This window comes from Mustela nigripes, chromosome 3 (genome assembly GCF_022355385.1).
Source record: "Mustela nigripes isolate SB6536 chromosome 3, MUSNIG.SB6536, whole genome shotgun sequence".
Lineage (NCBI taxonomy): Eukaryota > Metazoa > Chordata > Mammalia > Carnivora > Mustelidae > Mustela > Mustela nigripes.
Window position 1 is genome coordinate 2632117 of NC_081559.1, and position 12683 is coordinate 2644799.

At 35.7% G+C, this 12683-nt stretch overlaps 1 protein-coding gene across 11 annotated transcripts in view; it reads left to right on the plus strand.

Moving 5' to 3' along the window:
* The window catches only part of PMS1 (PMS1 homolog 1, mismatch repair system component), an 85272-nt gene that overhangs the window by 23982 nt on the left and 48607 nt on the right, over positions 1–12683 (plus strand). For all 11 annotated transcript variants that reach the window (XM_059393037.1, XM_059393032.1, XM_059393029.1 and 8 more), the window contains 2 exons: positions 1423–1525; positions 6931–7094. In XM_059393037.1, the coding sequence (XP_059249020.1) occupies positions 1423–1525; positions 6931–7094 (267 nt within the window). The remainder of the gene's footprint in view (positions 1–1422; positions 1526–6930; positions 7095–12683) is intronic.

Consider the following 12683-nt stretch of genomic DNA (forward strand, 5'->3'; position numbering starts at 1 on the left):
GGAATATATTTTTGGAAGAAGTAGAAAAATCACTTAAGATTATATAGATGCTCACAACTTTATGTTAGGTGCAGCTTTTTTGAGGAACAGTTATTATGGAAATGGCAGCTTGAGGCAATGCCCCTGGTAAAGATTTGAGGGACATTACCCCTAGAGAGAATATAATAGATTCTACTAGTATTATGAGCTAGAGAAGCCATTTTTGGGGTGACTGATATTTCCTGCATGGTACCCATGTGTTCTGTAGCCATATGTAAGTTAGTGCATGCTTAGAACAGGGAGGTAGAACCATCAAATCCAGTGTAGATCCACCTGAATTTAGATGAGTTCCAGCAGAGGAGCTAATGTTTACGGCTTCTTCCTGATTTACGTAGTTGGCTCTGCTGAGTCCAAGAATGGCCAAGAAAGATTGCTCCAGCTTTGTGTCATCATTGCTCACAAAATGTGTGAGGAGGCCACCCATTTCTGAAACCGCTGTGCTTTGCTAGGACATCCCCACTCTCCAACTACGATATTTTCTGATATGGAATGCTTTACTATTGTTATAGTCTCCCACTCATCTCAAAAAATAGATAATGCAGGCTTTTTTTTTTTAAATAGATTTATTTATTTGAGAGAGAGATATGAAGAAAGAGCACAGGCAGGGTTGGGTAGGGGGCTGAGGGAGAGGAATGGTCAGACTCCCAGCTGATGAGGAAGCCTGTCGCTCATCTAGGAATCAGCTAAAGACAGGCTTACCCAGCTGAGCCACCCAGGCACCCTGAATGCAGATACTCTTAAATTCTTATTTCTGTCCTGACATCTAAGGAAATATATTCATTGTCAGTAAAATACTTTCTTATACATACATGCCTTAATGCTAAAGTATTTTTCAATTAATAGAAAATTTACCTTTAAATAGTTGTTTTTAAGAAAAATTGTGCATAAATATATGTGTATGATTTATATTTTTTTATTCCTGAACCATTAGCTTAAAAGAAGTGTAGTTTTATACAGAATATAAAAGGGGAGGGAATTACCATTTTACAAAAGGATTTTTCACATTACCAACAAATTTATGGGACTTGTCTTTTAAAAAGTAAGTTTCCCTAATGCAATCAAAATATTGGTTTTACAGATGTAAGTTATATAACACAAATAGCCGTATCAGATATACTGATTTGTGTATGAGTATTTTAATTAAAGTTAAATACTCAAACATCAGTGATTTGCCCTCGAAAAAAATGTTAGCCTATTATTAATATAATTCTAAGGGAATAATACAAGAGAAGTGATCATAAGAGATTAGCAAGTATAAAACTTTTTTCAATCTTAAGTAAATTTATAGTTATTTTAAATTTGATTTGATAATGAGGATAATGAGTCCACTGCAGGATCTAAAATAATAATTTTATTAGTGTTTTTTTTTTTTTAATATTCCAGGTTTTAATTACTACAAGGACAGCTTCTGATAATTTTAGCACCCAGTATGTTTTAGATGGCAGCGGCCACATAATTTCTCAAAAACCTTCACATCTTGGTCAAGGTAAGAGAGTAGCTTTGTATCTTTGCCTTTCTTGTCTTTTTTTAGAACATTGTTACCCCTTAAATTCAAATGTGCTGCTTCAGGTTTGGTCATGTGATAGTCTACTTTACTTCCAAGTGAATATTCAACCCTTTTTTTAGTCATCATTTCTTAAATACTTAGAATTGTTCTCAAAAGGGACTGTGTAAAAGCCTTAGGACAAAATATGGATTAGTCACCCTTCTGTAAAACTGTAAGAACAATGTTACTATTGTTGCATCACTAGTGTGTTCTTTGTATGTGAAGAACGATAGTTTATTGAAATGCGTAAAACATTATTGATTTGGCAATCAGGGTAATAAACCATACCATATCAAAATGCTATGATTAAATAAATAATAAAAATATATTTATTTATGGAAAACTTCGTATGTATGTGCAAGTAAATGGAATAGTGTACCCACACCGTTGGTGGGAATGCAAGTTGGTGCAGCCACTTTGGAAAACAGTGTGGAGATTCCTCAAGAAATTAAAAATAGAACTTCCCTATGACCCTGCAATTACACTCCTGGGCATTTACCCCAAAGATCCAGATGTAGTGACAAGAAGGGCCATCTATACCCCAATGTTTATAGCAGCAATGGCCATGGTTGCCCAACTGTGGAAAGAACCAAGATGCCCTTCAAGGGACGAATGGATAAGGAAGATGTGGTCCATATACACTATGGAGTATGATGCCTCCATCAGAAAAGATGAATACCCAACTTTTGTAGCAACATGGACGGGACTGGAAGAGATTATGCTGAGTGAAATAAGTCAAGCAGAGAGAGTCAATGATCATATGGTTTCACTTATTTGTGGAGCATAACAAATATCATGGAGGACAAGGGGTGTTAGAGAGGAGAAGGGAGTTGAGGGAAATTGGAAGGGGAGGTGAATCATGAGAGACTATGGACTCTGAAAAACAATCTGAGGGTTTTGAAGGGGCGGGGGGTGGGAGGTTGGGGGAACCAGGTGGTGGGTATTAGGGCACAGATTGCATGGAGCACTGGGTGTGGTGCAAAAACAATGAATACTGTTACGCTGAAAAGAAATTAAAAAAAAAATAGTGATTCTTTTTATGTACTGAAGGTTAGGAAAGAGAAGGCTTGCTTTTTTTTTTTTTAGTATGGTCTAGTTCTAGAAATGCTCTGACTCCCAATTTTTAGGAGTTCAGATTAAGAAACCATTAGGAGATTTTTGTGTGGCTGTTCAGTAGAGTACTTTGAAGTAATCTAGTCACATTTTAAAACTTAAATGTATTTATTTTTATCTTAGTAGTAGCCAGTCTAATCTGGATGGCCTGTTGCTCTGTATCACTCATTCTTCTCATACTTTCCTATGTCCATCTCCATGGGAAGTATGAAATAGCAGTACTTAAATGTGGAGTCCCTCTGATCTTTGCCCATTTGCTGATTGATTTTTCTTTTTTTGCTGACCTAGTCTTCTACTTTCACTGAGACTAAGTATGCATATTAAAGAATTTCTGTGGTCAATAAATGAGCCTTACTTTCTTTTGCAGTATTCCTCTTAAGAAACTATACTTGAAACTAGTAATTGCCTTTCATCATTCATTTTTATCTCCTAATTATAGCTGGCCGGCTAGGAAGGCAATAAAGAATCAAGCTCTTAGTTTCAAATTGCTGTAGATGGACATTTTATAGAAATCTGCAAATACTTTTAAAAGCCTTTTCCATTTATGTTGCCCAGTGCTGATAGTTTTTGAGTGGTTGAATCACAGACTCACATTTCACTACCAGCTGTCATTCAACTTCCATTTAAATATTTTCTGTGTAAGATAAAACTACAGTACAGCCATCTTAACTAATACCTATGCATTTAGGGTTCTTGTAGATTAATTTCTGCAGTGGTGTGAACATCCTTGCTTAGCAGTTACTCCTCGTGTCATCTGATAGATCAGATAATGATACCTGTAGACAACCTAACTGTAGATGCAGGGACAGCTCACAGCAAAATCTTTTTGAGGCATTGGAAAATTTGTTACCCTTTAAAAAAACACATTTAAAATGTTTAAAAATAGTTGACTGGAGATTCTAGTTCTGGGTTTTTTGGGTGTACGTATTTGTTTTATGGATTAAGTTAGCCATTTAAAATGATATGTATGCTTAATAGTATGTCATTTTAAATTACCCTTCTGGTCACTTCTATTTTGAGACATTTTAAAAGTTAACAAATGTAAAAATAAGTCCCCAGCTTTTAAATCATTTTTACCAATAACTTATTAAATTACTTGTTTTAATCCTATCTTTTTTCTCTCATCACTTCTGTTTTCTTTACCCTAATCAGTATAAGCTTTCTAAATTGATTTACCCTCCTGGACAAGTTCTTTTAATACCTCCTAGTACTTCTGCCTTAGGAATTTCTCAGATATCAAAAGTAGTATATTTAAAGTAATCAAGGTAGTTCCTTTCCTTACCCTGTTATTAGAGTAGAGCATCGTGTTCTTTGTAAATCCCTGCTAGGTATGATTGTGCATGCATTGAAAGATTTTATTCATCTGGAGAATGAAACTTTGTCATTAACCAGTTTAAGAAAGGTTTCATATATTCAAGCAACCATACATCTTTGCATTAGGAATATAAATAGCTGCCTTTATAAATGGCATAACATAGGGTCATGTAAAAATATAACAGGGAGCCATACTATAGGACTGCAATTTAATTCTGGTGTTTGTAGAATGTGCTAAAGTTAGAGAGGTGAGCAGTTCTCTTGTAAAATATGATAGTATACTAGGGCCTCCTCCCTGTTGGCCAGTATCACTTGGTACTTTTCTTAAGGGTACACATTTCATTTAGAATCAGCAAAGTTTTCCATCATTAAGTTTTACACAAACATACAGTCTTGGCTTATTGATAATTCTTATTTTGCTCTAAGAGAGCATTTTTATCTGCTGAAGCAATAATTTATCAAGATACGTATTAATTACAGTGTGATCTTTCATGTATAACAAATTTAAAAAGCAACAGATATTTGACTTTATTGATTTTCGTCTGCCCTTCTTCTCACCATCTGTCCACAGCTACAGTATATGCCATTGCACCTGTCACAGCTAGTGGAGAACACAGATGAGTTAAAGGGACTCACAAAGTAGAAGGGAACAGAGATGACTAGAAAGGTAGTGGCAGTAAATAGAAGCCACCAGTTGCCTAGAGGAAGGTGATGGAGTTGTTCAGAGAAGTTATCATTTGAGTTTGAAGATGGAAGGTGAGAAGGGGTGGGAGTTTAACCTTGCAGCAAGAGAGGAATGATGAAGGAAAAGAGCACATACCTTTAAAAACTTGTATTTTTTTTTTCAATCCACTGGAGAACTATGCCATAAAATAGACAAATACCGTATGACTTCAGTCATATGTACAATTCAAGAAACAAAACAGATGAACATAGAGGGGAAAAAGAGAGAGGCAAACCATAAAACAGATTCTTAACTACACAAAGCAAACTGAGGGTTGTTGGAGGGGAGGTGGGTACGTGGTTGAGTTAAATACGTGATGGCTATTAAAGAGGGAATGTGGGGGCGCCTGGGCGGCTCAGTGGCTTAAGCCACTGCCTTCAGCTCAGGTCATGATCCTGGAGTTCTGGGATCGAGTTCCACATCAGGCTCCCAGCTCCTTGGGGGGTCTGCTTCTCCCTTCTCATGCTCTCTCTCCCTCTCTCAAATAAATAAATAAAATCTTTAAAGAGGGAATGTGTTGTGACGAGCACCGGGTTTCGTATGTAAGTGATGAATCACTAAATCTTACACCTGAAACTAATATTACACTGTATGTTAACTAACTGGAATTTAAATGAAAACTTGGGGCAGTGGGGAAAGAAGTTAAATGAACTAAGTTCAAGAGAAAGATACCCCTTCCTAGACAAGAAGAGACTAGTGGCTCCTTGCATCCATGGGAGCATTAACTGAATCTGGAGGCATAGGTGCTCTCTGTTGTGGATAGGGATCTTTTATGGACCTAGAAGAAACCAGCTGAATTTTACCAGCCATGTATGAACTGACATGACCGATGGGAGGAAGGGATCCTCAAATACAGCTGGTTCACCCTGGATGCCAAATCTCATCAGGACTTCCGCTGAGTAGGCAGTGATAAAGAAAGTGGGGACTGAGATCGACAAAGATCTTAAAGTCTCGCAGTGCTTAGATCCCAGAGCCTTGCTGGAGGAGAAGACCTAATTCCATCCTTAACGACATTTGAAACTAGAAGTGAACTGGAGCTAAATAAAGGGACAGCTCAGCTCCAACCCAGATACATTCCTAATTATATTGAAGAGATCCTCTCATCACTCTAGCTGCTTGACAGAGGAAATGAAGTGCCTTCTCTGAGGGAAAATAATATCTACTTCAGTATTTATTTTTGTATGCAATATCTGGCAAAAACAAAAATATTGAGAAACATAAAATGGGATCTATAATCAAGAGAAAAAAATAGTTAATATAAGCAAACACAAACATGACTTAGATGTATGAATTAGCAGAAAGGAACTTAAAACAACTGTGTTAAGGAGTTTAGAGGAAAAGATAGTCAAAGTTGGTAAAAAGGTAGAGAATTTCAGCAGAAAAATGGAACTCTAAAAGAACCAAGTGAAATTTCTAGAACTGAAAGTAAGAGTTTATACCTTTTCTATAGCCAACAGTGAGCCACTGAAACTTTTTAGGTAGAGGATGAATATTATGTTACTTAAAAAATTAACCAGAAGAACATTATAATACCATAAATTATATCTTATTATAACATGTCATCTTGAACTAAGTTTTGAAAGAAGGAAAAGGACTTCACATAGATTGGAGAGAGATTTTTAGGATAGAATAGATAGGCCTAGAAGACTTATGTAGTAAGAGGTAGAGGGAAGAATCAGTTAAAGCTAGAGTATGTGTCTTGGAAACTGTTGGGTGTCCATGTTCCATGAGAAAGAAAATAGCTATAAGTATCAGACTCAAAGAGGAAAATAATGAGTTCAGTTCTGGGTGTGGTTGGTTTGAGGTGGCTTTGGGACATCCACATGATGATAATTGAATAAGCTTTTATTATGTAACTTGAATACTGTAGGTCTCAGATAATATATCTTAGTCAATTCTAAGATGCATGTTTTGTCAAATTTTGACATCTCTGAAAACAGGCTGTGGCTTATAATTAATGGCCTCCCAGATTTGGACAAGAAGTTTTGTCTGTTAATTGGTGATTCATGTGTTGACTGCAGGGATAAAGAACAGTTCAGAATTTTTTTCTTGTAAAAACAACAAATGCTTTATGAGACCTAAAAAAGAGAATAGACACAAGTGCTGGAAGGGGTTAAATACTGGTGTGTATGGGTTTGAAGATCTCTGAAGTTCTTTTCACGTCTAGATGTGCTTTTCTCTTATCTGCCAACAGGTACAACTGTAACTGCTTTAAGATTGTTTAAGAATCTCCCGGTAAGAAAGCAGTTCTACTCAACTACTAAAAAATGTAAAGATGAAATTAAAAAGGTCCAGGATCTCCTCATAAGCTATGGTTTACTTAAGCCTGACTTACGGATTGTTTTTATACATAACAAGGTAAGCATTATTATGCTTTTTAAAAAGATTTTATTTATTTGTCAGCGAGAGAAAGAGACTGAGCAAGCGGTAGGAGTGGCAGGCAGAGGGAGAAGCAGGTCCCTGCTGAGCAGAGAACCCAATGTGGGACTTGATCCCAGGACTCTGAGATCATGACCTGAGCTGAAGGCAGACGCTTAACTGACTGAGCCACCCAGGTGTCCCCATTATTATGCTTCTGTAAGATTTTTTGGTATGTGGTATCATTATAAAGGGACAGTGTATTTTATCTAAATCAGATGTGTAAAGTCTTCTTGCAAAAAATTTATCCACATTTCTTTAGTTTTATCTTTATAAAAAGAGCGTCTTTACTTTCTTAACTGATATCTAAATGAAATCTGATTGAACCTTTCATTTCGTAATTACTGAAATCAGTGATTCTGCCAGGAGACATCCAAGAAGTGTTTTGTTTTGTTTTTAAGATTTTATTTATTTACTTGAGAGATAGAGAGCGTGAGAGCAGAGAGGGTCAGAGGGAGAAGCAGACTCAGTGCTGAGCAGGGAGCCCAATGTGGGACTCGATCCCGCGACTCCAGGACCATGACCTGAGCCAAAGGCAGTTGTCCAACCGAGCCACCCAGGCATCCCCAAGAAATGTTTGCGTCCTTCCTAAATATAAAGATGAGTAAGACATGTTTTCCTTTAAGGAGTTCACAATTTAATGATATTTTTCACCTTCTGTTATTGTTTTTTCTTTGGAGGAGATTTTTTTGTGTTTTGGTTTTTTTTTTTTTAAGGAAGCTCTACCTCCTTTCCATTTTTCAAAGCAAGGCTGACTAAGAAACTCTTGTTGCTCGATGAGTCTTGGTGGGAAGAAAAGTTTATGTATTTTGTGATTATTTTCTTTTTCGTAAAGTTCCACATGTGCACTTGAAATAGTTAATGGAAGGAGAGCAGGACCACACAGCAGAATTATGGAAACCTCATGGGGAGTTGAGAGTTAACATTTATTGAGGGCCTGTGCAATGCTACAACATATCCTAAGTCCATTAAACTCCTATAATCCATAGCAACAACTAAGTGAGGTAGACATATTAACTTATGTTGTTCTCTAAACTGAACTCAAAGAGGTTGAAAACTTTATATTGCACAGCTATCAAATTGTTGAGATGGGATTTGAAACTTAACATGCCTAAAGAGTACAGGCTCCTTAGACCCTACTGTCTTGTTTTCCCATTTTAACACTATATTACATTTATATAATTCTGTTCCAGGTTTCAGAACACTCATAATAACTTTGTAAGTTAGACAGCAGTATCTCTTCTTTGTATGAGGAACCTGACACTCAGAGTAATCAAAGAAATTGTTCTATTTTAATAGCAATTAATAGTACTAGGTCAGAACCCTTTTTCATGCAGTTTTCTTTCTATTCTGTGTCTACTTGTTATTGAGATGATTCTGTATTACCAAGCTGTGATAGAATATTTATGATCAAAATCACTGATCATCCTAAAAAAAACAAAAAAGAAAGAAGAGCATTAAGATTAGTCAGCCACCTGTTCCTGGTACCGTAGGGCTCAACCACATGATACCTTGAGATCTCTTCCAGCTCTACCGTGCTGTGATTCCTCAGGATGTTGATAGATGGAGGCTCATCCAGCTAGTATAAATAACCCCATGACCTCTTGATCCAAGGGACAGTTAGCAATTAAAAGTTAAATGTACCCAAGTTAAAAAAAGATCAAGGACAGAAGAATCAGGAAGGGAAAGCATATGAAAAAGGATAAAATATGATGATAGGAACTACATATTTCTAAAAGAAAAGAGGAAAGTTTTGTAAGTTCTGTAAAGAGGAAAGTTTTGAGTGTGAGAAAATAATACTAGATTAAACCCAGATTTCTGCTTTATGTAATGGAAGTGAGTACTTAAAAGTTAAGTGCATATTTTCTAAGTTTATATAAATTTTCCTAACCACTCTAAGATCATCAGTGCATGCATCATCTTTTGAGAATGGAAAGTAGGATTTTATGAAATGCTGCATTTTACTATTTTTGGAGAACAGTGCATCTCAACTGATAATGAACAAACACGAGTCCCTTGGTACCCTTCAGTAGTTTCAGATGCAATTCAAATCCTGAAGAGTATGCTGAGAGTATTATACAGTAAAAATGATGTAAGACTATAGAAGGTCTTAATGTAGAATTGTGTTAGCTATTATTACACAAGGAAATCAAGGACTGAATTAGAATAAGCTACCTATCTTCAAGCTTTTTTCTCTTCGTACTAGTTATTGTTCCACTTTTGTTTCTTAATAGTACTGTTCTACCTCAGATGTTGAAATATATTGTTAAACCTCCCAGAATAGAAGTGGCACATGTCATAAATCTCTTTGAACATTGAGTCCTGCTCTGCTCTTAGCCTTTTTCTTTTAAACATGTTTATCATTCTTTATATGCTTTTCTGAAAAGTTTTTGCTTTTGCCTAATATTTACACATGACGATATTGACATCTTTTTTTGAAGTCTTTTTCTTCTTTAGAAACAAACAATCATATTGCACATAATATGAGAAGGACTATTGCTATTTTGACATCTTGGATTAGATAGTGTTCCTTCTTTTTATGAAGGTTTAACCTGCCAAGACATTCTTTGAATACTGATAATGTTGATGTTCTTGCCAGTATGGTTATGTTAGAAAGAGGTCTTTTTCTTCTTTCATCACCATGTTCCTTGAAAGCATATTGAATAATGAGACAGCTAAAGGGAAATAATTTACAAGTGGATTCAGTGACTTTATTTAAAGTAGATATTATTTGGAGAAATTGCTAGAGCCATTCCTTAAAAAGTGCTATAGTATTCAGCTTTTGTTGCAATAACTGAATTCCTCTGAGGTCCTGCTGTGTATATTTTCATTTATAAAGTAGCTATTTCCTAAAATTAAAAGTTTTTGTCAGCATGATAATGTCTGAAACTAGTATTTTAACTCTTTCATATGTGCATGAATAATTTTGTAGACAGCTAATTGAGAACATTATGTAAACGGTGATTTCAAATAAGGGGTACTTTCATACTTTATGCTTGTCGATTTTTGTGAATATTTTCTTCTGCCTAAAATACTATTCGTGGTTTTAAAAATTGTTTTGAATCAAATTTTGTCTTGATAATTAGAAGCCCACTGCATTACAAAAGCTGAATTGGCTTATCACTGCTGCAGGGTTTTTACTGTAATTTAAGGAGTGACTTCCCACCTACCTGCCCCACCTCCATGTCACATGAGTGTTAAAGCTTATTGGGATCAGTTTGTTTATTTTTGAGGTCTGGAAGGATGATGACACAGCTTCAAAAAGTTGAATATCTCTGGCATCAGTCCCTCTGGGAAGGAGCAGGACCTTAGATAGAGAACAGAAACCCAACAAAGTGGCCTTAGAAATTCGGTAGTGAATGTAGTAGTTGTCACTTGACATACAGTTCTCTGGGTCTCTAGGAGGGAGAGAGACTCTCATGGTGGTGGCTGAAGACTGGGGAGGAAGCAGGTGTCAAGAATAATAAAAAAAAAGGGACATGTTTATTAGATTATAAATGGAAGATAAAAAAAGTTGTAGCCTGTAATTTTCTGTTCATCTTAATCTTTTTTTTTTTTTTTAACGTGAAGCAACTGAGTATTTTTAAAAATTTTTTTTAAAGATTTCATTCATTTATTTGACAGGAATCACAAGTAGGCAAAGAGGCAGGCAGAGAGAGAGGAAAGGAAGCAGGCTCCCTGCTGGCAGAGAGCCCGATGTGGGGCTCGATCCCAGGATCCCGGGATCATCATGACCTGAGCCGAAGACAGAGGCTTTAACCCACTGAGCCACCCAGGCGCCCCCATTTTATTCTTTTTTGCATCTTTTATTTAGCCTTTTCCTCAAATATTGTTAAATGTCTTAGTTTTATTTCAGCTGTGCTGTATGAGGAATGAAGAAAAAGACCACAGTTGGACCAGTGTTAAAGGGTTAACCCCCTCCCACATCACAAGCAACATTATGGAAGCAGGATAGTCAAAAAGAAATTCCAGTTCAGGAGTGTAGTTCAAATGTCCTTTTCTTATGAAAAAATTATTCTTTCAATTCCAACTTTGAAAGTTTGGGTGGATTTTGTTTTGTTTTGTTTTAATGAACAAAGGTAGCGGTCCATTCAAATATGGTTGGTTAGCTTGAAGCTGATTATCAATCTTGATTGGCTGGTTGTTTGGGATTTTTGTTTTTGTATTGTTTTGTGTTTGCTACTTGCAAATTAATGATAACTAAATTTTTTAAATGGTTCTCATGTTTTCTTCTTTCTTACATTCATTTCTTTTACTTTTCACCTAATTTCTGTGAACTATTATATTGAAAAGATGATAGTCATATAGAAATTACATTTTACTATAGTTTATTTCTGATTTTGATGTTTATCCATACTATTGAAGGCATCTCTGAATTCTTCCCCATCCCCAGCAAGATGACATAGTTATTCTTCATCTTCTTCTATAACGTTATTTGTGTATCTCTATTATGACATTTTTGCTTTGTTGGCAGTGATTTACATCCTGTTTCCCCTTCTCAGAAGACTCTTGTGGGAATAAAAGCTGTATCTTACTCATATTTCCCTTAATACTCAGTGCATAGCTCAGAGTAATATGCTAAATGAAGTAGATGGTGCTAAACTCAAAAATCACATAAATTTATAAAGCTCCAGTTTCAAACACTCTGGCCTCTTTCAGACCTTCCTCATATTATATGAAATGAATCCGTTTTTGAAGATTCATCCTTTTGGATTCTCCAATGACGTCTTACATTTTTACAGAGTATATTTTCACTCATATTGCTATATACTATTCTAGTCTGTTTCTTTTTCTGGCAGGTAAGTCACTGACACATCTTCATTAGAACTAGTCTGGAAATATATAAAGACTGCGTGGATGGGGCAGTGGGAGAAACAGTTGACAGGGACATAGTCTTTAAGAGCCTTCAATTTAATATGTTTTGTTTCCATTAATGTAGTTAAATGGAACTATGTATATAATTATTCCTTTACAGATCCTCTAATCAAATGCATCTTATGTATTTACTATATATTGTAATATATTTCTCTACTTTAACATAGTAGATTTCTGATCAGTAATATCCAGAGAATTCTGCACAAATCCAGCTTTTCTGAGTCTAGGCCTGTAAAAGTTGATTGCTAAGACCCTTTTCAACTCTAAAATCCTTTTTTTTTTTTTAAGGTTTTATTTTTTATATAATCTGTACCGGCAATGTGGGGCTCAAACTTACAAACCTGAGATGAGGAATTGCATGCTTTACCAACTGAGCCACCCAGGTGCCCCTAAAACCCTGATTTTTAAGGAGGACTACTGTATCTTGAGTACTTCAATTTCTTTCTGACAAAATTGGGAGTTTCACATTTCCATTACTAAAAGTTCTAAAGAGGTGATTCACATATCAAATCACAAAATAATAAGAGTTTATACCTCCTTGATTCCTAGATCTTTACATCTGGAAAAGACCACTGAAAATCTTTTTTTGTTTTGTCACAAACCTTTTAGCAAGTACAGTATTTTTTATTCTAATCCCTTTCCATTTTATCTTCA